This window comes from Eptesicus fuscus, chromosome 11, assembly GCF_027574615.1.
Source record: "Eptesicus fuscus isolate TK198812 chromosome 11, DD_ASM_mEF_20220401, whole genome shotgun sequence".
In the NCBI taxonomy this organism is placed as follows: domain Eukaryota; kingdom Metazoa; phylum Chordata; class Mammalia; order Chiroptera; family Vespertilionidae; genus Eptesicus; species Eptesicus fuscus.
In genome coordinates this window covers 72884779-72908638 of record NC_072483.1, presented here as the reverse complement: position 1 = coordinate 72908638, position 23860 = coordinate 72884779, and the positions used below count along the sequence as shown (strand labels likewise).

Sequence of the window (23860 nt, the reverse complement as noted above, 5' to 3'; positions counted from 1 at the left end):
GGACGGCCGTTTGGCCAATCGGAAAAAGGGTTGATAGCTTCACCACCAATCATAGAGCAGAGTTGGGACAGGGACGGGGCGTGGCAGAGGGAACCCAAACTCCGCCCGACCGGACTCCGCCCCTGACCGAAGGGAAACAAGCGAGCGTGCGCGCCTCCGGGTCTCCTGGGAGGAGTAGTTCGGCCCGCTCCGAAGGCTTTGGGGAGTTGTAGTTTCTGATCTGTAGGCGGGACGGAAGGAGCGGGGGAGGCCCCTTACGCAAACTACAATTCCCGGCGGGGACCGCGGTGTAGGGGGGGTGGGATCTGAACATGGCGGCGGTGGTGGCTGCTACGGCGCTGAAGGGCCGGGGGGCGAGGAATGCCCGCGTCCTCCGGGGTAAGGAGAGGGACCCCGGGGAGGGCAGGGTTGCAAGGGATCCCCCCCCCTTTTTTTTTTTTTTTACATCCAGCCCGGCTCTAGCAGGAGGCCAGGGCTGTCGATTCCTGCTCGCACCCCTCTGCGGGGTTAAAGAGTTTAGGGGCTATACGGTGGTCTCTAGAGGTCGCCCAGTCCGCCCCTCTGCCGTCGGGTTGCACACACCTCCGTATCCTCGCTGCGAGAGGGAGTCCCAGGGATGCCTTGTAGGCTCCCGCGCTCCAGGTGTGTGACACTCACCGCAGTGCAGAGGCAAGTCCCGAGCTGCTGGAGGCTCGGGTTCTAGCCCCGGATAATTAGCGGTTTGACCTTGGGCGAAGTAGTTTGTCTCTCTGGGCTTCAGTATCCTCTTCTACGAGACGGGGGGGACGGAGTAGACCACCTTTAAGCTCCCTTTCCGTACTAACATTTCTGCGGTTTGGAAACATTTTCGCGGATTTCCTTCATACGTCTCCTGTGAGTCCCACTGCAGTCCTTCCCATCCCCGTCTTCTAAGGAGATGAACACCGAAGCTCACTCTCCTGGCACCAGGGTGATGAGCCCACAGTGACGTAGAGGTGGCTTCCCAAAGGTGCCACCTCGATGGCGATTTTCCCATTTTCCCTTCGGATTCTCCCTGGCACTTGTTACACCGTACTGCAGTCACTTCTCTGCCTCAGATCGCAAGCTCTCCTTCCCAGGCTTTCACCTCATCCTCCTACTGACCTTCTTATTCTCTATCCACAGGGATTCTCGCAGGAGCCACAGCTAACAAAGCTTCCCAGAACAGGACCCGGGCACTGCAAAGCCACAGTTCCCCCGAGTGCAAGGAAGAGCCTGAGCCCCTACCTCCTGAGCTGGAATACATTCCCAGGAAGAAGGCCAAGAACCCCATGAAAGCTGTGGGAGTAGCCTGGTGAGTTTTAACTAACCCTTTGCCCTCCCATAGGGAGTGGCACCAGGGGAGGGCAGAACCCAGAAACTTCTCCAAATTTCAGATGGTACGCTGAATCCAGGATTGTGGGGACAGAATTGCTGGCTGCAAGGACTGGAATCTCAGAGGAATGGGGCAGGGGAGGGGGGAAAAGTATGTGAAATTGGAGAGAGAGTGGGTTTTCTGTGGAGAAAGCTGAGATAATCTGATATGAATTTGGTTCCCTGGTGTCATCTTTTTTGGAGAACTTGGGGTGAGACCTAACTGGGGTTTTATCCCGAAGGTGTTTAACACATCATTATTCAGATTTGACTCTGACCTTAATACATATTATTGATCAATATTAAAGGAAAAGGAGTAAATTACCAATTTTTCAAAGGGATCTTATCTTAGCAGAATTTTAAAAATAATTTTTAAGATTTTTGGAGCCCTAGCTGGTTTGGCTCCATGCATAGAGTGTCGACTCCTGGTCAAGGGCACATACCTCGGTTGCAGGCTCGATCCCCAGCACCCCAGCCCCAGTGCGGGAGGCAACCAATTGATATGTCTCTCTCACATCGATGCTTCTGTCTGTCTCTCCCCCTCCCTTCCACTCTCCCTAAAATTCAATGGAAAAATATCCTTGGGTGAGGATTATCCAAAAAAATAAGTTAAATCCAATAATTATGAGGCCAAAAGAAAAGGATTTTTTGAGGGAGAGAGAAATATCAATGTGTGGAGAACCGAGCTTGCAACCTGGACATGTGCCCTGACTGGGGAATCAAACCATCAACCTTTCGGGGCATGGGATGACACCTAACAAACTAAGCCACACCCATCAGGGTGGGAAATTATTTTTTTTTTCAGCACCTTAGGTGTTCCAGGACTTTACAGTGTAAGGTTTTTCGTCTTTGATAAATATTACATCTCCATTTCACAGATGAGAGAACTGAGGCTCAGAGCTGGGATTCTTACCAGGTCTTTTGACTCCATGCCCTTTCTCCCCACACCAAGTTGCTCCCAAGTAGCAGTTACTCGGATTAAGAAGGGTACTCTGGGAGAGGATGTTGGGCAGTTTAGGCAGAGAGAAGATTTGCCAAGAGGGAAAGAGGATGGGCCATCTGGAGAATCATGCATAGACTGTATAGGCTTGCAGGGCTCATGTTGAGAGGTGTCAGGCTACAGGGGAAAGGAATGTAGAGGTGGGCAGAGACCCACCTACACTGGGCCTTTTGTGCCTGGGTGTTTGGACTTGGCAGGGAAGTGATGGAGAGCTGTTAAGAGATTTTAAGCAGAGTAGCAGCAGGATCTGATTTGTGTAGGGCCCTCCAGCAGCCAACGAGGAGGCTAAATAGATACAAGAGGTATTGCAGTGTTCATGAGATCAATGAAACTGGAATGAGATTCCCCCCAGCTCCTCTGGCTCAGGCGTGGCCCCTCCCCAAACCCCGTGCACATCTCCCCACCCCTAGGGCCATCGGCTTCCCCTGTGGTATCCTCCTCTTCATCCTCACCAAGCGGGAAGTGGACAAGAATCGTTTGAAGCAGATGAAGGCTCGGCAGAACATGCGGGCATCCAACACGGGCGAGTATGAGAGCCAGAGATACAGGGCCTCCTCCCAACATGCCCAGTCTCCTGAAGCTGGGTCTGGGGTGCAGACCTGAGGAACACTGCAGCCCTCCCCTAGACTGTATTGACTGGCCTCCAGACCACGAAATCCTTTGGGTTTGGCGGCAATTCTAGTCCTTGCCTCTAAGGTCCACCAGAGGGCGCATGGAGCCCAGGCTGCTGTCAGTCCTTAACTCCTCCCTACCCCCCTCCACCCTGCTCTCCCTCCCCTCCCTGAGAAACCAGTCAAAGGCAAATAAAGTTATTGAGTGTGTGAGTGGAAAGGAACCGGGACTGGATTTTTGAGTCCCTTGGGATGGGAGGGACAGAGGGCGGGGTGGGTTACTCATGTGAGCCATCTCACCGAAGCATTCAGTGTTCCGGATTAATGGTTGGGGAAACCACAGACTTAAGCAACAAGCCTAGATGCAGGCCCTGGAGACCAAGTCCTCAGAGCTCCTGGCCAGGAGGGTGGGGTCTTTCTCAGTTTTGAACAAATAAATAAATAAATAAACAAAGAGGGCATTGAGGGTGTGAAAGAAATAAAGCAGTACTCCTTGTGGCTGAGTCCAAATGACTCAACCTCGCTCGCTTGGACCTGGGTTACTTTAAAAGGTTTGTGACTAGTGATTTCTAAGGCAGGGGTCCTAAACCTGAGTCTGCAGTCCTACCCCAGCCCAACTGTGAAATTGTGTGTACACATACAGCTTTGTGGGGAAGAGAGTTTCTCTCTCATGAGTTTTATAAAAGGTCCATGAAGCAAGAAAGGTCATGTTCTCTGAGTGGTCCCTGCCAGACCCAGTAATGCAAGTCGAACTTCAGCAGCCTTTTGCATACATCACCAGGAAGTGCTGGGCAAAGTGTATTTGGTTATCTTAGAAAAGGTGGAAGATAGCAGCTGGAATGCAAAGGTAGGAAGTGGATGCTTTGGGCAGGACCAGACCAAAAGTGAAGAAAACCAGAGCCAAATGGGGTTTTAACTTCTAAATGTAAAACTTTATTATATTTCTAGTTATGTCTTTTTATGTGATATACTTAGGACCAAGGACTTGGAGAAGTCCTACTTATACCCTTGAGCTGATTTGGTTTCCATCCCACCTGATAGAGTGACCTTAGAGTGACCCTTGTTCCCCTCCCCCATTCCAGCTTGAGGCACTTGGTGTCACGAAGAAAGCAGGAGCTGGCTAGAGAGATGGGGTCTGAGTCTAAAATCCCTCAGTAGGAGTTAAGAACAGAGGGGAAGTCTCCTTCCTCTCAGGCCCTCCCTAGGTTAGCAGAAGGAAAGAACAATATCTGTCAGACTGGATGGGGTACTCCAAGGCATCCCAACCCAGTCTCTTCATTCTGGTTACTTCCTGGCCACACATGATTCTACAAACCACCCCATCTCCTGACCTTTGCCCCTCACTTTCTGCCTTGAGCAGCCTGAGCATGGCCAGTCAGAGATCCCTCTGACAGAGCTCAGAAGCACCAGGGAGGCCTCCCGGGCAGCTTTGGAGAATGGGGACCCAATGGCTGCAAATGGGCCTGCTCTCTGCCACCACCACAGCCATGAGGAAGCCCAGGGTAGACGCTGCTCTGTATTGGCCCCTGTGCTTGAGTTTGCTCCCTGTCCTCTCCCTCTCCCTCCCCCACCCCCACCCCAGATAAACAATATATACATGCATCAAGAGAGGAGCTGAAGCAGGGGGACCCACAGCACAGATCGCTTATACCTCCCTGAGCCAGGGAGCCACAGGTGTGCCAAAGGAGTACAGGATAATGGCCTAAGAGTCCAGCAGGCGGGGACAAACCTCTTTGGCTCTGTTAGGGGTTGAGGGAGGAAATAGCTCCAGCTACCTAGCCCAGAAGCCTGTGGCAAAGGTCACGTCTACATCCATATTCCCGTTTAGTTTTAGAAGAGGCTCTTTCATCCCTCCCTGCTCTGACCCCAGCAGTTAAGAAGAATTCGGTGCCACATAGTGGGTGGAGGGAGAAGGCACATCTTCAGCCTAGTCCCTGCCAAGTCCATCAAGGGCAAGAGTTAGTCCCCAGTTCCTCCAGCCCCACCAGGTGGTACCCACACATCCACAGCCACAGAGGCCACTCACCCAGGACAGAAAGGAAACTGGGCGTATTACTTTAGGGGAAGGAAAGGCATCTGTGGCCCAGACCCTGGTCACAGGACCCAGCCCTCTAGAGTTGGGAGAGCCCAAAGTGGAGCGGAACTGGGGGTGCTCTTTAATCGCGACTCCCCACCAGCTGCAGCACAAAGGTGAAGATGTAGATGATGTCGGTGTAGATCTGCAGGGCGCCAGTGATGTAGTCCTCTGGGCTGATGGTGTGCTTCCGGTTCCCCAGGACCAACTGGGTGTCGTAAGCCAGGAACTGCAGGGACAAGCACGAGTGAGATCCCAGGGTACAATGCCAGAACTCGTTTCTGGTCAGCAGATCTGTACCCGGAACCTCTGTGCCATGCAGTGTGCTTAGGGGACACTAATGAACAGCACAACACATGGTCTCTACTCTTAAGCAGTTCCCAGTCTAGAAAAGGAGAGACACTCTCCACAGTCCGCCTGCTGAGTGTTCTATTGCAGGCATTGTGGACACGAGAGGGCAGGGGTGCCAGAAAATCAGCAAACCCCTTGACAGGGGAGATAGGGAAGGGTAGTTGTGGCCACATTCCCTGCCTCCCAAGTAGCCTAAATTCATGCTCCATCCACTCAGTTCCTCCCTTCCCTCCCCTCAGCTCCCCTTCCCAAAGAGGCAGGGCCTTACTCACCAAGGTAAAGCAAATGGCCCCCAGACCAGCATAGACCATATGGAGCCAGTAAATCTGATGAGAGGGAACAGGGATGGTGTTAGAAATCTTAGCAAAGCACGACCAAAGTGAGCTGTCAGGACCAGCTTCCCCTGGGATTCTGGCATCCAAGGGGATAGATCCAGAAAGCTACCTACACGAAAGGACTACCTCTGCCTTCCAGATCCTGGAAGAAATTAAGAATGGTAACAGATTTGGCAGAGAAAACAGCCCATCCTCCAGTGGCCATATGAAAACCAATCTCCAAAGTGAGTAAGGTACGGAGGTGTCCATATATTTCGGGGCAAGAGAAGGTGGTTGGATTGCAGCTCTGGGAGGGGCAGGCTCAGGCAAGCACTGGTCAAAGAGCCCCATCATCTTTCCCCAGTCATAGTCAACCTTCAGGGGAATGCTTCTTGCAGCCAATCCCGGGAGGGACAGACTAAAGAAGAGGGTTGGGAGGGAAGCCCCAACCACTTTGATGAACATCAGAGTCAGAGAGTACCCCAGGCAGCCCTGCTCAACAGCCTTCCAGGTGCCTGTCCACTGAAGGGCAGGCAGCCCTCCTGTTCACATGCTTTCCCTTCCAGCTCTGTGCTCCCCTCTGTGCCATGGGGCTCCTCTCCCACCACCTCCTAGGACCTGGTCTCAGCTGCCAGATGTCATCCACTACTTCCCATGGGAATTCCGTGATGCTGTCCAAGGCTTCAGGTGCGATGGGTCCCAGGGCCGTCTATAGCTGAAGAGAAATAACTATACCCTAACCCAGTGGTCGGCAAACCGCGGCTCTTTGGCCCCTTGAATGTGGCTCTTCCACAAAATACCACGTGCGGGCGCGCCCGTACAGTGCGATTGAAACTTCGTGGCCCATGCGCAGAAGTCGGTTTTCAGCCTGGGCAAGTCTATTTTGAAGAAGTGGTTCTAACGCCGAGCCACACTCAAGGGGCCAAAGAGCCGCATGTGGCTCGCGAGCCGTGGTTTACCAACCACTGCCCTAACCCAAAAGATGGGCCTCAGCACTGGTGCCTCTGCTGGCCAGTCGAGGGTCCTGGCAGCCAAAGCCTGCCCAGGGGCCTGTGGGCCTGCTGCGCTCTTTCTACAGAAAGTCTCCCCTGACCACTAGGTTCACTGACCCCAGCTGTCCTGAGACACTCACGTATTTGAAGGACAGCACGATGGCAGTGACAATCCCGGTCACCATCATCACAATTCCCAGGACACAGAAGAGGCCTGTGCATGAGGTGAAGTCCACCTGCCAGGAAGGAGGAATGAAGTTGCTGTCAGATGAGTGTCACAACTAGCAGGCCAGCGAGACTGGCCCTGCCTCCCCCCACCTCCCAGGAGTCCCAATGCTGCCTCCTGGGGGGCATGGGAGTGACATTCTAAGGACTGACATAGGGAGCAATTTTGTAGGTGTAGTAGCTCTGAAGGGAAGGGATTAGGGTCTCTGAGGGAATCCCCAATCTAGGGGGTCTGGGCCCTCCCAGGCCTGCTCAAGCGCCAAGCCTTAAGGGCCAGCTCTGTCTAAGAAAGGGGGGTGGAGGGGCCCCCCAAACCCTCACCTTGGTCTGGAAGCAGAAGATGGTGACTGAAATAGACACCACAGCAGTGATGATCATTGCGATGATGACGGCTTTGGTTTGATACATACTGAGGGGAAGGAGAGGGAGAGGCCAGAGGCATAAGCCACACATGACTGACTTCAAAACCGCCACTTCTCCCATGCACAGGACTGCCAGCCCAGGGATGCCCGCTCCCCCATAACACACCCTTCCCAGAGCATGGTGGTTTGTCCCCGAATGTACCTGGAAATGGTGCCGGTCATGAAGCCCAGCGCAAGAGTCTGAGGGAAGGAGAGAGACAAGAGTGAAACACTTAAGAGAGGCATGGTCATGGCAGAGTGTCAGGGCTGGGAGTAAATGTGACTGAGGAGACAGGCGTAAGGATATGGTGGCGGAGAGAACCAGACTCCTTCCACAATGGCATCCCCGTCCCTAACCCTCCCTCACACCATCTCCACATCCCCTCCACGCTTCTAGACTTACAAAGAGGGTCAGCAGGATGATGTTCCATGGAAAACGGCGTCTGAAGGGAAAGAAACCATAATTAAGTGACTCAGGGCCAACCAGGTATCAGAGTCCTTTAGCAGAAGGAAGGTCTTGGCCCAGGTGCTTGGAGAATTAGGCCTTGACTGGGGGGTGAGGGGGAGGGAGGGGAGAGGCTGGCTCAGCCTTTGGTACCTGCTCAGGTGTTCTAGGCAGGGACAACACAGGGCAATAGGACAGATGTGGGCTGTGGGGCCACAAAGACCTGGATTCATTTGAGCTTTTACACTATCTGTGTGACTTTGGCAAAGTTACTCAGCCTCTCTGAGCCTTGGGTTCTTCCTATTTGTTAAATGGTAAAATTTACATATCTTGCAGGGCTGCTGTAAGAATAATGGCTACATAGCTAAATAGATCCCACACAGGCAAGGTACTTGGTTGTTTTTTTCAAACTGTAAGAGAAAGTTTATTTAGAAAGTTACAGAGGTAGTAGTAGTGAGCCAGCTGGGCTGCATAGGCTCAGGAAACTAGTTATAGATGCTACAGGGCCCTTGGAGCTTAGGAGAGAAAGGCAGAGGTAATGTGCCTGGGGAGGGGGCGGGGATAGGGAAAGGCTGGGGCACCAGGCAAGGTACTGTACACACCTGCATGTAGCTGCTATCAACCTCATTACTGCTTGTAAGTCTTCATTCAGCTGCTATAAGGAGTCCCCTTTCTGCCCAAAATATTTGGCCCCACTCCTGCCCCCTGCCATCCCTTCTCTTTGTCTAAGTCTATGGGACTCACCTGGGTCCCTGGCAGCAGGCAAGGGTCAGGTAGGTGGCCAGGAAGACAGCACTGGGGAGAAAGAGACAGGAAATAGTCCACAGGCCTGGTCAGCACTAGGTCCCTCCTGGCCCCACCTGACAGCACTCATCCGGCCAGCAGGTTGGAGGCCCACAGAGCTGTTTGGAAGTCTGGGGGAAGCTATCTGGTGGGACAAGATTACCCCAGCCAAGGGCACTGTTACGGGGGGCGGGGGTCTGGCCAGGAAGAGGGTGAAGGAGGTCGGAGTAGACAGGCTAACAGACTGTGGGGACCATTTTACTTTGTGTGTGTTGCCACCAGCTCCCCACCCCTGCTCTTAGGAGTACAGACTGGGGAGAGGCCAGGGGTGTGGGATGTTGACCCGTCTATGTTGCAGGTTTACAGCATCATCTCCGTCCAGCTGCTCCTCACTGGGCGGCATGCACCCACACTTCCCAAAGAGGTGGCAACGTGGAGGGCCCCTCACAAACAGTATTTGGATCCCTGCTCTGAGAAATCCAGAGAGTTGTCACCACCCACTCCACCCCCTTGCCCCAAGCAGAGAGGAACACAGACTCACTAGGATACGTAATAAACGGCCACATTTCTCCTCACAAACTCGCCAACTGGCTTCCTGTGGAGCAAGAGAAGACAGGAGTCACAGCTGTTTCCTCAAATTGCCCACATCCAGCCCTTCTTCTGTCCCTCTGAGTCAAGGGCCCCCCACCCCAGCTCCTGGCAGGTACCCGAGCAGGCCCAGGACCCCAGAGCTCCAAAGTGGGGCAGAGAGGCATAGAGACTCACACAAAGGTGAAGATGGCGATGATGGCCACTGTGATGAGCAGCTGGACGGAGATGATGCTGTAAACCTGCAACATAGACTGGTCAACATCCCACACCCCTGGCCTCTCCCCAGGAAGCAGCCAGCCCCCAGACCAAGGAGCCCAATGACTCTCCTCCTCCCCTGTCTATTAACCGTGAGGAGAGCCTCCTTTTTAATTTTGAAGGATCCACTCTTTGTTTCCACTCGAGAGCCCTCCCCAGCTGCAGCCAGGTGGAGAGGCTGGCTCCAGTATTATCCACATCTCAGAGCTGACCCTCACCTCCAGCTGCTCCCTGACACCCCATCCCTGTCTGACATCCAGCCTCAGTTTACTGCTTGCTTCCCCTGCCTCACTGCACAGCCAGTGTGGCCCCGCAGTTGCAGCCGTTCAGGCTGACACTGTCAGGTATCTGTCTACTCTGAGCAGGATGCTGTGCACACAGGAGATGGGGAAAGGAGGGTGAGCTACCATCATTTCTGGCTTCCAGTTGCTTACAGCCAAACAGGAGAAAGAAATCTGGGGAGGACAGAACACTTTGCAGAGTCTGCTGAGATTTTCCCAGACTGAATCTGCCCGACCCCAAAACAAGGTCACGGAAAGAGGAGCGAAAGGTTAGGGAACAGGGATGAAAGAGTACAGGGCTAGAGAGAACCTGGAAGGCAGCAGCTATTTCCATGGGAATGAGTCCCCAGGCTAACACTGCCTCCCCGCCAACCGCCCCATTCCCACAGCCCAAAGGGCCCAGGTACACCTGCCTCCCAGCCCACATCTCACCTTTCGAATGAAGGTGTGTCGGACTTTCATGTCATCCCACTCTCCAGCCCCGAAGCTGTCACTCACTGCTCTCTCCTCAGCGTCATAGCCTGGGCCTGGAGACAGATCATATATGACAACTGGGAACATGTGGCCTCAATCCCAAAGCCTCTGTGACATTATCTCAGAGTCTCGGGTATCTCCAGTCAAAAACCAAGTGTTATAACGAACTCCCCGCCCAAGCCAGGTCCTCTAGATGCCCACAGAGTGACCCATCAGCATGCATTGAGGTTTCCTGGGTGTGGGTGCCCAGCCCACACCTGCGTGCTCTGGTGTATAAACACATGGTTGCAGGCACATGAACTAGAGTGTCAGCCAGAGGAGCTGCGAGGGCGGGGTCAGAGCAGGGGACTCGATAGGAGGAGGAAAAGGAAGGTAAAAACACTGCACAGCCCTAGCCAGTTTGGCCCACTGATTAGAACGTCAGCCCTTGGACTGAAGGGTCCCAGGTCTGATTCCAGTCAAGGGCATGTACCTCGGTTGGGTTGCAGGCTTGATCCCCACTGCAGTCAGGGCGTGTGCGGGAGGTAACCAGTCGATGTGTCTCTCTCCTATCCATGTTTCTCTTTCTGTCTCTCCCCCTCCCTCACTCTCTTTAAAAATCAATGGAAAAAATATCCTCAGATAAGGATTAAAAACAACAAAAAACACAGCACATGTGTGTGCAGGGTGGAGAAGAGTGTGTCAACAAGGTCAACAAGTAGGACTCAGAGAAAACAGACATGTCAGGGATATATGTTCACAGGACAAGACAGGACTGGAAATGTGACTGACCACTGATATTTGCACCGAGCAGACGAGTGGCCAGATGAGCCTGGGCTGTGCTCCAGGCCACACGGCATTCCTGGAATGCCTGGGGACTACTTTCAAAGTCCGTGTGTGGGCTGCTCAGGAAAGTCACTGCCTTCTCATCTTATCTCATCTCAAAGACCAAACAGCATTTACTTGCCAGGGTGATTACCAAACATCCAAATGACCTCTGGATATATGCAAAAATCATATGTTACCTTAAAGGACAAGGATTAAAAAAAAAAAAGTACCTCAGGTTCCAAAGGGAGAGAGGAACTGGGTGGGGTGGCGCCCCTAGTTAGGAACGGCTGCCTAGTAATTAATTACTTCACCCAGCCACTTTCCGTGTGGTGTGTAACTTCCGGTGTGTCTTATGCACTCAGACTCCCTGCTGAATAACGGGGCTAACAGGTGGTCCAGGGGAGCTAGGTACTGAGTAGGGAGGAAACCAAGATGGGAAATGGAGATGAAAAACCGGGTTAACAGGAAGTTGAAAAGGAACGAAATGAGGTGGCTCAGTGCTGCCAGTGCTCCTCCCCCCGCCCCCCGCCAGCCGCCCTCAGGACTCACCGTAGTGCATGGGCATCGGGTGCACGGGGGGCATAGGCTGTGGGTAGCCAGCAGGGTGACCATAGCCAGGCTGTGGGTAGGCAGGGTAGGCAGGGTACCCGCCGGGCAGGACAGAAGGCTGCCCATAGCCCCCATGGGGTGGAGGGTACAGGGGGTTGCGGTCCTCATACGGAGGGGGTGCGCTGGGGTTGGACATGGCCACTCAAGGGCTGTGGGGAGACCCCAGTGGCTGGGACCTGAAATGGAAGACAAGAAAAGCAGTCATGAGTGCCTGGCCCAGCTCACCCCACCCCAGTCCAGGTGGTCTCTGTGGAAGAAGACCCTCATATTTTCTCTCAATCATGGGGTGCCATCCTCTGCCCACAGGCCATCCTCCCCATTGCTATAGTGCCTTTGGCCCACCAGCTCAGCCCCTGCCCCTCACCTTCACACCAACTTTCTGCCCACAGCCCTCCCTGTGCAGCATTCTGCCATGGGTTGGGGGTGGGGGGCACAAAGTCCAGAGGTATCACTGGGCATCAGTGGGGTAAGCGATGAGGAGCAGGGGCCTGGGAACTCCACTGTGATCATTTAAGAATGCCTTCTAGCTCTGGACAGTGTGGCTCAGTTGGTTGGACCATTGTCCTGTACACCAAAACGTGGCAGGTTCGATTCCCAGTCAGAGCACATACCCAGATTGCGGGTTTGATCCCCAGGCGGGGAGTGTGTGGGAGACAACAGATAGATGTTTCTCAAATTCATGTTTCTCTCTTTCCCTTTCTCGCCACCCCCTCCCCCCGCCTTTCCTCTCTCTGGAATTAATTTTTAAAAATAAAGAAAAAAATTTTTAAAAAGCTTTCTAGGACCAGGGAAGAAGCCCAATGGCCCAGCAAAGCCTGGTGAATCACAGGGCCAGCTGGGACCCATTGAAGGGTCAACCCAGCCCCCATGGCAGCTGGCAGGAGAGTCAGGCCTGAAAGGCAGAGCTGGGGAGGAGCCAAGGCAGATGGTGGGGGAGGAGGCGAGGACAACAAGCTAGCCCTGGTGCTGGAGCCACCAGCCCCAGCGTGGGAGGGCAGAGGGCTGTGGACAGTGGCAGGCTGAGTCAGGGGACGCCTGAGGCCTGGGGGAATGGGCGCACAGGGCTGGCCACCAGAGCTGGGAGGCGGCGCAAAAGGGCAGGCCTGAGACAGAACTTTCTGGTTCTTTCAAATAACAGCCTAGGCGTGTCAGATGGGTGTGTAACAGCCTATGGCTGCCACTGCTCTCTTCATGGCCTTGTCAGGGATTGGATAGTGCTTGCAGGGCCTCAAAGCCCCCGGGGAGGGGGAGACACTAGATTGAACCCCAGGGTCTCTAGTGTCCCTGTGATTCTTGCCTGTCTCCACCAGGGGCAGCAGCTAGTAGGGAAGAGGGAGCCCTAAGGATTCATGCCACAGGGTCCAGTCACTACCTTCTCTGCAGGAGGAAGAACCCCACAGCCAGGGGAAAGTTGAGGACAAGGCCCCAAATGCTCAGTTCAGATGAGGGGACCAAGGCTCAGAACAGTGACGTGATTCCCGTGATCACAGAACTACGGAACTGGCAGGTTAATGGTGCCACCAGAATCTCCAAGGCCTTCAGGGTCCTAGATGTCTGTCTTCTATATTACGTTTTCCTTCCTTCCTTCCTTCCTTCCTTCCTTCCTTCCTTCCTTCCTTCCTTCCTTCCTTCCTTCCTTCCTTTCCTTCCCTCCCTCCCTCCCTTCCTCTCTCTCTCTCTCTCCCTCTCTCCTTCCTCCCTCCCTCCCTCTACTTAATTTATTGATTCTTAGAGAGAGGAAGGAAGAGAGATTGAGAAATATTGATTTGTTGCTCTACCCATTCATGCATTCATTGGTTGATTCCTGCATGTGCCCTGACAGGGATCGACCCTGCAACCCTGGCATATGGGGATGATGTTCCAACCGAGCTACCTGGCCAGGGCATATTATGCTGTGTTCTTTATGCCTCTTATGCCAAGTAAATGTCCCCCGGGACTGGTATTCCCCTCTTAAGTGGCAGAGATTGGGGCTTGCGAAGAGCTAAGAAGGAGGTCCCTGGAAGACCCCGATTAGGGACAAGCCCTGATAGAGTCTGGGCCCCTTGACAGAGCCACCACCTGTCCTAGAGCATCCTCCAAGGGGCAGACTTTAGGATCCCACAGAGAGGAAGCACCCCCAGATCCAGGTCAGCAGACAGCCTCAGAGCCTCTGCTGGAAGGAAGAGCCAGCTTTTTAGGGCACCTGCACAGTTCAGGGATCAGATAAAGGACTGTCTTATCTCTTCTCTCTTATGACAATTGGGATAATCCAGAGAGGAAGGTGGCAGGGCGGGTGGGGAGGCAGGATTGAATTACAGGCCAGGTCTCTAAATGGGTTATTTTGAGGAAAGCTGTTCTCCATCTTCCCAGAGTAAATGGACCAGCGCAGCAAGAATGTGTCAGGTCAGAAATAAGAAAGATGTCCCTGACAGCGAGGGTGTGACACAGCAAACCAGGGCATCAGAAGTGGGGTTGTGTGCTGGTCCTGCACCGGGGAGTAGAGTGGCCTGAGGAGAGGGAATGAAAGGAACAAGGGAGGACTGAAAACTGGCTGTGCTGAGTTTAAGAAACCGAGATATTCACTGTTTTTGACAATGTTTTGTTTAGCCCTAGCCGGTTTGGCTCAGTGGATGGAGCGCCGGCCTGCCTATTCCGGTCCAAGGCATGTACCTCGGTCGCAGGCAACCAATCAATGTGTATCTTTCACATTGATGTTTCTCTCTCTCTCTCTAAAAAATCAATGGAAAAATTTCCTCATGTAAGGATTAACAGCAACAATAACAAAATGTTTTGTTTATGTAAGAGTGAGAAAATGCTCATAAGTCGTTATATTTGTCTCTTCTTAATAGACTTTTAAAAGAGGAAGAAAGAAAAACTGGGGTCCCCTTCTGTGAGACAAGAGGCTCCTTCACCCTATATCCCTCTATCCATCCCCTTGAAAAATCCCCTTTTAGCCCTAGCCGGTTTGGCTCAGTGGATAAAGTGCCGGCCTGTGGACTGAAGGGTCCTGGATTCCTGGATTCAATTCCGGTCAAGGGCACATGCCCGGGTGTGGGCTCGATCCCCAGTAGGGGGCATGCAGGAGGCAGCTGATCAATGATTCTCATCATTGATGTTTTTACCTCTCTCCCTCTCCCTTTCCCTTCCTCTCTGAAATCAATAAAAATATATAAAATAAATTAATTAAATTAAAAAATATTTTATTGACTTCAGAGAGGAAGGGAGAGGGAGAGATAGAAACATCAGTGATCAGAGAGAATCATTAATCAGCTACCTCCTGCATGCCCCCTACTGGGGATTGAGCCAGCAATCTGGGCATGTGCCCTTGACCGGAATCAAACCTGGGACCCTTCAGTCCACAGGCCGATGCGATGCTCTCTATCCACTGAGCCAAACTGTCTAGGGCTGTGGTCAGCAAACTGCAGCTCACAAGCCACATGCGGCTCTTTGACCCCTTGAATGTGGCTCTTCCACAAAATACCACAGCCTGGGCGAGTCTATTTTGAAGAAGTGGCATTAGAAGAAGTTTAAAAAATTTGGCTCTCAAAAGAAATTTCAATCGTTGTACTGTTGATATTTGGCTCTGTTGACTAATGAGTTTGCCGACCACTGGTCTAGGGCAAATATATTTTTTAAATCCCCTTTTAACTACACCAAGAGAACAGTGGCCTATTTGCCGGAAGAGGGATGGGTTTATTTGTCATTATTGCCCTCATCTCAGCACCCCGGACCATTTGATGTCCACCATCCAGATGGTGGCATGTAGGTGAACAGGCTGACCGCAGCAGGGGGCACTGGCAAGAAAGGCCCTGTGGTCAGAAGCTCCAGCTGAGCCACCAGTGTCACCAGTACCCAGTTCTGTAGCCTCCTCAGGGTGCACCTCTGTGAAATGAGCTGAGTGGACCAGGTGGTCCCTGACTCATTTCCAGCTCTAACAGACTGGAATCCTGCAACTCCCCTGAGAAGCCAGGCTATGCAGTGCCTGCCTGTACATGGCCAGCCAGCCACGCCTCCTTCCTTCTTCAAAGCTGAGCCGGACAAACAGGTCCCTCTCCAGACTAAAGGGTGAACCCGGGAGAGCAAGGCCGGCCTTAGATGGGCCACGAGGATCCAGGGTTCCAGCCCAGTGCAGAGGGCTGCTGACTCATGAGGACTCCCTCTGCACTCCTGCCCTTCCTCTGACTCTTCTGGTTTCAGAGGAATTCACTAGTGGCTCTGCCTGCTGGGGACACAGGAAGTCACAGTCCAATTCTCTGGGGCCTCAGCCACCAGCCATGGTCACCAGAGACTGGCACTAACCATTTCACCTCACTATGCCTCAGTTTTTCCAGCTGGAAAATGACTTTAATATTATAATAGTACCCTCCAGATAGTTGTAAAAATTAAATGAGAAAATACATGTAGAACACTTAGAAGAGTGCCTGACCTCTGATAAACAATAAATGTTGACTATTTTTAGTTATTATTTCATTAAATCCTCGAAAGAGGCCAACAGGGTAGATAATGTTATTTTCCCTATTTACAAATGAAGGAATAGAGGTTTAGAAGAATTAAGTCACTTGCCCAAAGTTACTTAGCTAGGGTATGAGGACATCAAGATTTGAGCTCCAAGTCCAACTCCAGAGCCCATGCTCTTAGAGCCCCTACTCAGATCCCTCATTCAAACACCCTGTCTGTTCAAACTTCTAATCACTTCTCATAGCTTCCCATCCAAGACCCCCTAATGACAATGGAAGGCTTACAGAGCAAGTTGATTCCAGACCATTCAGCCCCTTTCAGAATCCCCCAGGTCCCCAATCCTGTGCAACCACCAGGAGGAAAAGAGGGTAGTCAGAGACAGAGATTCTTACTGGTAGGAGCTGAAATGAAACTCACTCAGCTTAGGGTAAGCCCACCCCTCGCTTTGCCAACCAGACAGCCATAGGGAGGCAGAGTGACCTGCCCTTTGTCACAAAGCTGGACCTGGGGTCGGGTGTAGAGGCCTGGGCACGGAGAGGGAGTGAGCTCAGCCACACTCACCTCTGAGCAACGCCAGACTACAGAGCCTCGGCCCAGGGCTGCCAGCACCGGCAGTTCTGAGCCTGCTCCCTGGCTGCTGCCCCACCCTCATGACAGCCCTGACCACCTCCTCATTGAGCTCAGCTGGGGATGAGTTTTGGGGCTGGCATTGGCCCAGGGAAAGGGGGAAGTGACCAGTGTTTACTTTCATAGCTATGACTACAGGTGGGAGCTGGAGAAGAATGTAGAGTTGAAAGGGAAGGAGGAGAAATATCTAGAGAGTGAGGATGATTCATGCCCAAAGATTAGGAACCAGGAATCAGGTCATCTGGAGGGGCTCACAGTCTCCAGGGGCTAAAAAGGACTATTAAGGTTCCCCATTGGAAGCCAGAATTTTCCTAAAACACAGTGAGCATTCAACTCCTACTGGATACACTCCAGTGACAGGAGCAAGACTGTTCTACTTGCAGGCAACTTGAATCATTAGAACATTCTTCGTCACAATGCCTATTACCAAGACATTCAGACTCTGTCCTGTCCTTGCCATATCACAGATCTAAGTTTGCTCCCCTCTCTTATGACCCTGATCCCTCATCAGAAAGGAGCTGGCACCTCTCCTTTCTCCTGCAAGACCCCCAGACCCAGCCGGCACAACAGCAGAAATGGGTGGGCTCAGATGTAGGACTTGCTGGCTGTCAAGTTTTCAGGTGCAGCATCAGGAAAGCATCTCCTTCCCCTGGAGTGGGGCCACCATACTCCTAGCCAGTTGAGGCCCAGGCCCAGGCTCCCCTGAGGGCATCTGAAGGGTTAAGGCTCTGGAATCTGCAGAGAGACTGGTGCTACTGGGGTTACAGCAAGAGGGTGTGTGTATTGGAAGGAGGGGTGGAAAGGAGCAGCTGACTGGTCCAGGCAGCGTGCCCTCCTCCCTGCCAGGAATGGATGCCCAGAGCCAGAGTGGAAAGAATAGCTCAGAGTGCACATCTCAGGAAACCCCACCCAGCAGGCCTAGGAGGGCAGCCCCTGGCCCACTGTAACCAGGCCTCTTATTACAGTCTCTTTTCCTCCCTCTTCCTTTACCTAACCCAACTCCCCGACCCAAGAAAACACGTCACCCTCCTACCCCAGTATATAGCCACCAGGGCAGAGGAGGAGTAAAAAGATACACCCAGGAGTGTCTGGGCATGTCACCAGGCCTGACGCACACAGACCAATGGGCCCAGAATCCACTTATCCTCTGTCCGCCTGGCCCCTGGGATTAATAGGATGACGCTGAGTGGATCTAAAAACTGAAACATCAGAACTGGGTTGGACTTTAGAAATCAGCTGGTCATTTGACAGACTAGGAAATCCCAGAGCCAAGAAAGTTCCTGTCCCAGCCCACGACAAGCCCTCTGGGTCATGGGTTTGGAACTTCATTCCCAGCCCTGCCCACTGTCTGAGAACTCAGAGAAACAGAAGGCAGCACACACACCCTGAGGCAGAGCCAGAAGAGTCCACTCATTTCCCCAGCTCTCTGTGCCTCCTGCTCAGAAATAGATAGGACTGTCAGCCCATGACTTCCTTCCCAGTCCAGGCCTAACCAGGGCGCTCACTCCAGTCAGAGAGTGAGAGGGGTGGCTCCAGTCTCCACGAGGCCCTGGAGAGCAGGGAGGACCCAGGCATCCACAGCTCCCCCATTCCCCTTCGCTGAGGGCAGAATTGTGTCATCAGTGTGGTAATCTCAAAGACCCCAGGCAAGTCAGTGGTCAGAGTGGCCTGGGAGTGCAGTATAGGGAATGAGGAAGCCATTAAGCAGGCAGGGAAAGAAGAGAATCACAGTAAGTAGTAAGTACTGTGTACTTACCAAGACTTGGGCACATGGGATCCTCACAGGCCCCTATGAGGTGCATATTCTTTTTATATTGATTTCAGAGAGGGAGAGAGAGAAGCATCAATGATGAGAGAGAATCATTGTTGGCTGCCCCAGGCACACCCGCTATTGGGACTGTGCCCTGACTGGGAATCAAACCATGACCTCCTGGTTCATAGGTCTATGCTCAACTACTGAGCCACACCAGCTGGGTGAGATGCATATTCTTATTCCCACTCTACAGATGACAAAACTGAAATTCAGAGAAAAACAGATGTAAGGTCCCATAGCAGGTGGACAGCAGAGATGGGTTTGAACCTAAATCTGATGTCTGATTTTACACCTGCCTGGAGCAGATGCCTCTGAGACACCCACCAGTCACCTGTGTGATGAGGTCAGCACCCAAGGCGGGCTGAGGTAGAAAATATCTTTGCTGTTGATACCAGTCCCCTCCCCCTTCTGGAAAGTCCATCCAGGCCAGGGCCCTGGGTTAGGAGGCAGGGAGCTGAGTTCTTGTCCTGGCCCAGGTCCTGACTCCACTGTGTGAGTCAGGGTAGGCCACTTCACATCCCTGGGCTCAGTTTTCTCATCAGTGAATGAGCACACTAAACCAAAAGATCAAAGTCCATGCCAACTCTAACAGTCTCTGATTCTGAATGAACAGCCCAAGCAAACCAGAATGGGAGACTTCAGGGCAGAATGACCTACTTCCTGAAGAATCTAGGCCGAAGTCACTACTCAGGTTAACTGTTCTGGATGACCATCTACCGAGGCAAAGGCATGTGGCATGTTCTGGGTATGAGAGTGGCCAAAACTTAATTCTCCTCCGGAACTGCCCCCTGAACCCTACAGCCAGCATCTCCTAGGACAGTGATGGCGAACCTATGACACGCGTGTCAGCACTGACACGCATAGCCATTTCTGATGACACGCGGCCGCTGAGGTTTATTAAATACAATTATATATAACAATTATACATTTATGTTATTTAAACTATAAATATTGTGAAATAATGTTTTTTCCTCAAAGCGACACACTACCCGAGTTATGCTCAGTTTTTTGGCGCAGTTTGACACACCAAGCTCAAAAGGTTGCCCATCACTGTCCTAGGAGCTCACTCACCCCAGAACCTGAAGAGAAACAAGGTAGCACTAGAAAAGAAAGACTGAGGCAGAAAGCCAAGAAACCTGGGTTTAAGTTCTAACTACCACTAACTAGTTGTGGGAATCCAAGCAAATGACCTCCCCTGGCCTCCTTTTCACCCAAATCAGCCCAGGTGGGGGAGAAGAGGAGGGCTTGTTATTGGGACCAGAGAGTGGAGAGCTAGAATCATCACCCAGGCCTTCCCTGGACTGCTCTAACGAACACAGCCCAGGAGATGGGAATGGATGAGCTCTGAAAACAGATCAGTCTGAAAAGCAATCCATATCCCCTTTTGGAAATTCACACGGCACAGTGGCACAGTAGGCTGCTGAGAAGTCCTGCAGTGAGCAAACCTGTTCAACTTTGTGTAACCCAGTGTTCCTTCCAACTTTCTCAAACCCAAAACATTTTTATCAAAGCACACCTACCGAATAATATTCTATGGATGCTGAGCAGGCCACCTTTGTTTTACAGATAGACCCAACCCTGAGAATGACTCAGGTCCTAACTCCTCATATCTTTATTTTTTTCTTAATGCTTATTTATTGACTTTTTAAAAGTATTTTTTTTATTGATTTCAGAGAGGAAGGGAGAGGGAGAAACATCAACGATGAGAGAGAATCATTGATTGGCTGCCTCCTGCGTGATCCCCCCCCCCCCCAACCCACCCTCCGGGGAAGTAGCCCACACCCTGGGCAAGTGCCCTGACCTGAAATTGAACCGTGACCTCCTGGTTCATAGGTTGACACTCAGCCACTGAGTTGCACTGGCTGGACTATTTATTGATTTTAGAGAGAAGAAGGGAGAGAAAGAGAGAGAGAAACATGGATTTGTTGTTTCATTTATTTATGAATTCACTGGTTACTTCCTGTATGTGCCCTGAATTGGGATCGAACCTGAAACCTTCTCATATCTTTTTTTTCAATTGAAGTATAAATGACATGTAACATTATGTAAGTGTCAGGTATACAACATAATAATTCAATATTTATATATACTGCAAAATGGTCAATATTTATATATACTGCAAATAAGTCGTTATCATCCATCACCATACAAACTTACAAAATTTTATTTTTTGTGACAAGAACTTTTAAGATTTACTCAGCAACTTTCAAACATGCACTACAATATTATCGACTAACTCCTCATATCTTAAAACCTCGGCCCTCACACACAGCCTCTCCGGGCAGTCACATTAAGTACCAGGCATGCCCCCTCTCAGAGAGTCAGCTAGCTCAGTGCCAGGATGGATCCTCTGTGGGGGTCCTTCCTCTCTTCCCTGCCCCGCCCCCCAAGCTGCTATTATAATCTCCACAGTAGGATTTACTGCCAAGGCTGGGTGACATCTCCAACTAGCATAGAGCCAGGAGGCTGGCATTCCCTGACATCACCTTAATGTAACAGGAAAAAATACAAATCATTACACACAAGAAGGACTCATTCTTATCTTCCTCCCTGCCCACTGTATTGGGTACCATCTAGGTACCCAGCACTGTGGACTTCTGGATATCATTTCTACTTCAAAAAACACACACCCAGGTTTTAGCTTAGAATCCCCGAATCTTAGGGTTGGAAGATTCTGTTAAGGCCATGCCCTCCCAGGCGTTTCCAATAGAATACTCCAGAAAGCCCACATCATTTTGCTAGCGGAAGCCTTCCCAGAGAGCTGTATGAGCTTGAGCTTCCGCTCCCTGGCCCTCCCAGTGCAGTCCTCTGAAGACACACAAGTGTGTGTCCCTTCTCTGGGGCCTCTGCTCTTTCTAAGGGCCCAGGGTGAGAAGTTGGGGGGATGGAAGTGCTCCGAGGTGGACAGCTTGCAGCTAAGGCCCCCATTCCCATGGGAGGAGGCTAAACTGAGGTGGCTATTACCTCAGCCTGACATGAGGTTCTCCCCACACTTAAGGTGTAACCCATCATTACCTCTCTGAGGTGCCCGTTTTTACAAGTGAGGCCCTGAGATCATGGCATAAGGAGACAGTAAATCAGGGTCCTTGACACTGTGTGGTCCCACCACTTTTTTCTAAGTAACAAACTGGCTCTCTGGGTCCTCATGACTGGAGAGACAGGGAGCGCAGGCAGGTGAGAAGGAAGTACAGCTGCCTCTTTGTCCCAGACAAAGCGGCCCCAAGGAAGCACCTCGCTCCCCCTGCCACCACTGGCCAGGCCAAAGGCACCAGCTTTGAAACCAAAGCTCACCAATGAGATGAATATTTCAGAGCCCCAGAGAACTGGACACCTGAGGGACCTTCCATGACACGTGTGTGGCTCTGACCCTGGTTCCCAGGCCTACCCCCACTTATCCCATGTCCAGGTTCCTCAGGTAGAACCCCACGGCTAGAGGCCACAGTGGGCTGAGAGGGGTAGAGACCCCCCAGGGACAAGAACTGATGCAGAACCCACAAGATCAGGGCCAGGACTCCCAGCATTCTTCCTCTGCTTGCCCTCCCACTGTCCCCTGGCTCCTTCCCCAGTCTCACTTGTTTACCCCTTTTCCATTTTCCTGCTTGCTTTTTACTCTGACCCAAAGAGGCCAGGAGGAGAACAATACTGCCCCTGTAGCTTTCCGAACCAGCCCGAGGAAGTGGCAGGAAGCAGGCAAGGTGAGACAAAGCCATGGTGACGGAGGTGCCCACTTCCCCACCCACGGACAGGGGCTGCTCACTGTTTCCACCCTGTCCCTTCCCCCACTGACCAGTACTCTTTTACCTGTCTACACCTGGGCTGCCGTAGGGGCAACCTGAGGCCGGGTGGGTCCCACGCCACCTCCTGCTCCCACCAGCTGAGGGCCATCAGAGCCCTCATTCCACGCACAGCTGGCCACTCTGGGGATGGCACTGTGGGCACGCCCTGCGACAGACACGCGCCAGAAAGAGGGGCACATGACACCCTCAAACCCTGGCCCGCCCGCCGGTGCCCACAACCAGCCGCTCGGCTCCCAAAGATAAACGGGTGGCACCCGCCTGCCCCAGGCGCAAGGGGAAAGCAAAACTCCAACAGAGAGCGCGACGGATCCGCGACCTGGCACCGACTGCCGGGGCGGGAACGGCCCGGCCCGCCGCGCACTCTGAGAAAGTTTGGGGGCCCCGGCCCAGCACCGACCCAGCCCTGACTCAGTCCCCGCCGGCCCGCAGTCCCCAACTCCGGCGGGCCGCGGCCCCCCAGCTTGCCTGGCAGATCCAGAGGGTGCGTTCCCGGCTTCCAGGCGTCGCAAGTCTGGCACCGCCCGCCCGGGCCTGGGCTGGGCTGGGCTCTGCGCCCCGCCCCATCGCGTCGGCCCCTGGGGCGGGGTCTCTGGGCGCCGCCAGTGGGGCGCTGAGGTCCGCCCCGGTCCCGCCCGCGCCCGGCCTGTGACCATGACGAATTCGCTAGTCCTGTATTTTCGGATTTAAAGGCAATAACGTGATCACTGATGGAAACTTAAAAAAACAAAAACAAACACAGGATGAAAAGCACTTCATTCCACCCACTCCCGACTCCCAGCGGGAAGGAAGTACTTGCTCTTGGTGCTTCTTTGCCTTTACGCATTTTACTTGTTTTTCAAGAGTGACGTCATATTGTATAAGTTTTGTTTATTGCTTTTCTTTAATATTTTATCACAAGCATTTTCTTGTTACTAAATATTATTCAAAAGCAACTTTAACCCTGGCCGGTGTGGCTCAGTTGGTTGAGCCGTGTCACATGCACCCAGAGGTCGCTGGTTCCTTTCCCAGTCAGGGCACAAGCCTGGGTTTCAGGGCTCCATCCCCAGTAGGGGGCGTGCAGGAGGCAGCCTATCAAGGTTTCTCTCTCATGGACGTTTCTCTCCCTCTCCCTTCCTCTCTCTTTAAAATCAATAAAAACAGATGTATTCTATCACATAGCTATGCTGATTTATTCTACAATTAACTACTGAAAAACATTCAAATTGTTGCCCATTTTTTCATTATTAGATATGTTTGTGATGAACATCTTTGACAATTCTAAGCTTTTAAGCCAAATGCACCTTTTAGGTTTAAAACTTCAAACATTCAACTATAGAGGTGAAACTTAGAATCCATGGGGACCAAGACATTTCCTGCTTGAAGTTGATTCCACCAAGAAAGCAGCTGTTAGAGAGTCAGAGTCCTGAATTGAGATGTAAATTACTACTGTCAGTGCACACCCTTGGGCTGAGAGGGTTACACCCCTCTCTCAACCCTCACAGCCACAAATGGAAGGAGGCACTATCAGTCCGACCTTAGAGATGAGGAATGGGTTCTGGGAAGTTTAGAAACCCTGCCCGAGATTACACAGGTCCCAAGTCCATGTTTTTTCCATTACACCAA

At 52.2% G+C, this 23860-nt stretch overlaps 2 protein-coding genes across 2 annotated transcripts; one reads left to right on the top strand and one right to left on the bottom strand.

Annotated features, from left to right (window-relative positions):
- Window positions 1-276: 276 nt before the first annotated feature.
- Window positions 277-3206, top strand: LOC129147021 (probable hydrolase PNKD). Its single transcript, XM_028151015.2, has 3 exons — window positions 277-378; window positions 1144-1312; window positions 2782-3206. The coding sequence occupies exons 1-3, from the start codon at window positions 312-314 to the stop codon at window positions 2972-2974; spliced, it is 429 nt and encodes a 142-aa protein (XP_028006816.1). The 5' UTR covers window positions 277-311; the 3' UTR covers window positions 2975-3206.
- Window positions 3207-3887: 681 nt separating this feature from the next.
- Window positions 3888-22807, bottom strand: TMBIM1 (transmembrane BAX inhibitor motif containing 1). Its single transcript, XM_008145172.3, has 12 exons — window positions 22724-22807; window positions 11525-11760; window positions 10127-10221; window positions 9333-9397; window positions 9109-9162; window positions 8529-8579; window positions 7743-7782; window positions 7503-7540; window positions 7260-7347; window positions 6854-6949; window positions 5680-5733; window positions 3888-5285 (listed from the first exon to the last, which is right to left on the bottom strand). The coding sequence occupies exons 2-12, from the start codon at window positions 11718-11720 to the stop codon at window positions 5139-5141; spliced, it is 924 nt and encodes a 307-aa protein (XP_008143394.1). The 5' UTR covers window positions 11721-11760; window positions 22724-22807; the 3' UTR covers window positions 3888-5138.
- Between the last annotated feature and the right edge of the window lie 1053 nt (window positions 22808-23860).

Excerpts from the sequence above, each read along its gene's own strand:
- TMBIM1 (XM_008145172.3), bottom strand. The coding sequence starts at position 11,720 with ATGTCCAACCCCAGCGCACCCCCTCCGTATGAGGACCGCAACCCCCTG. Across the intron at positions 7,783-8,528 it reads GCCTGCTGCCAGGGACCCAG|ACGCCGTTTTCCATGGAACA; the intron begins GTGAGTCCCATA and ends CTTTCCCTTCAG. Across the intron at positions 7,348-7,502 it reads ATGACCGGCACCATTTCCAG|TATGTATCAAACCAAAGCCG; the intron begins GTACATTCGGGG and ends CCTTCCCCTCAG.
- LOC129147021 (XM_028151015.2), top strand. The coding sequence starts at position 312 with ATGGCGGCGGTGGTGGCTGCTACGGCGCTGAAGGGCCGGGGGGCGAGG. Across the intron at positions 379-1,143 it reads GAATGCCCGCGTCCTCCGGG|GGATTCTCGCAGGAGCCACA; the intron begins GTAAGGAGAGGG and ends CTCTATCCACAG. Across the intron at positions 1,313-2,781 it reads AAAGCTGTGGGAGTAGCCTG|GGCCATCGGCTTCCCCTGTG; the intron begins GTGAGTTTTAAC and ends CCCCACCCCTAG.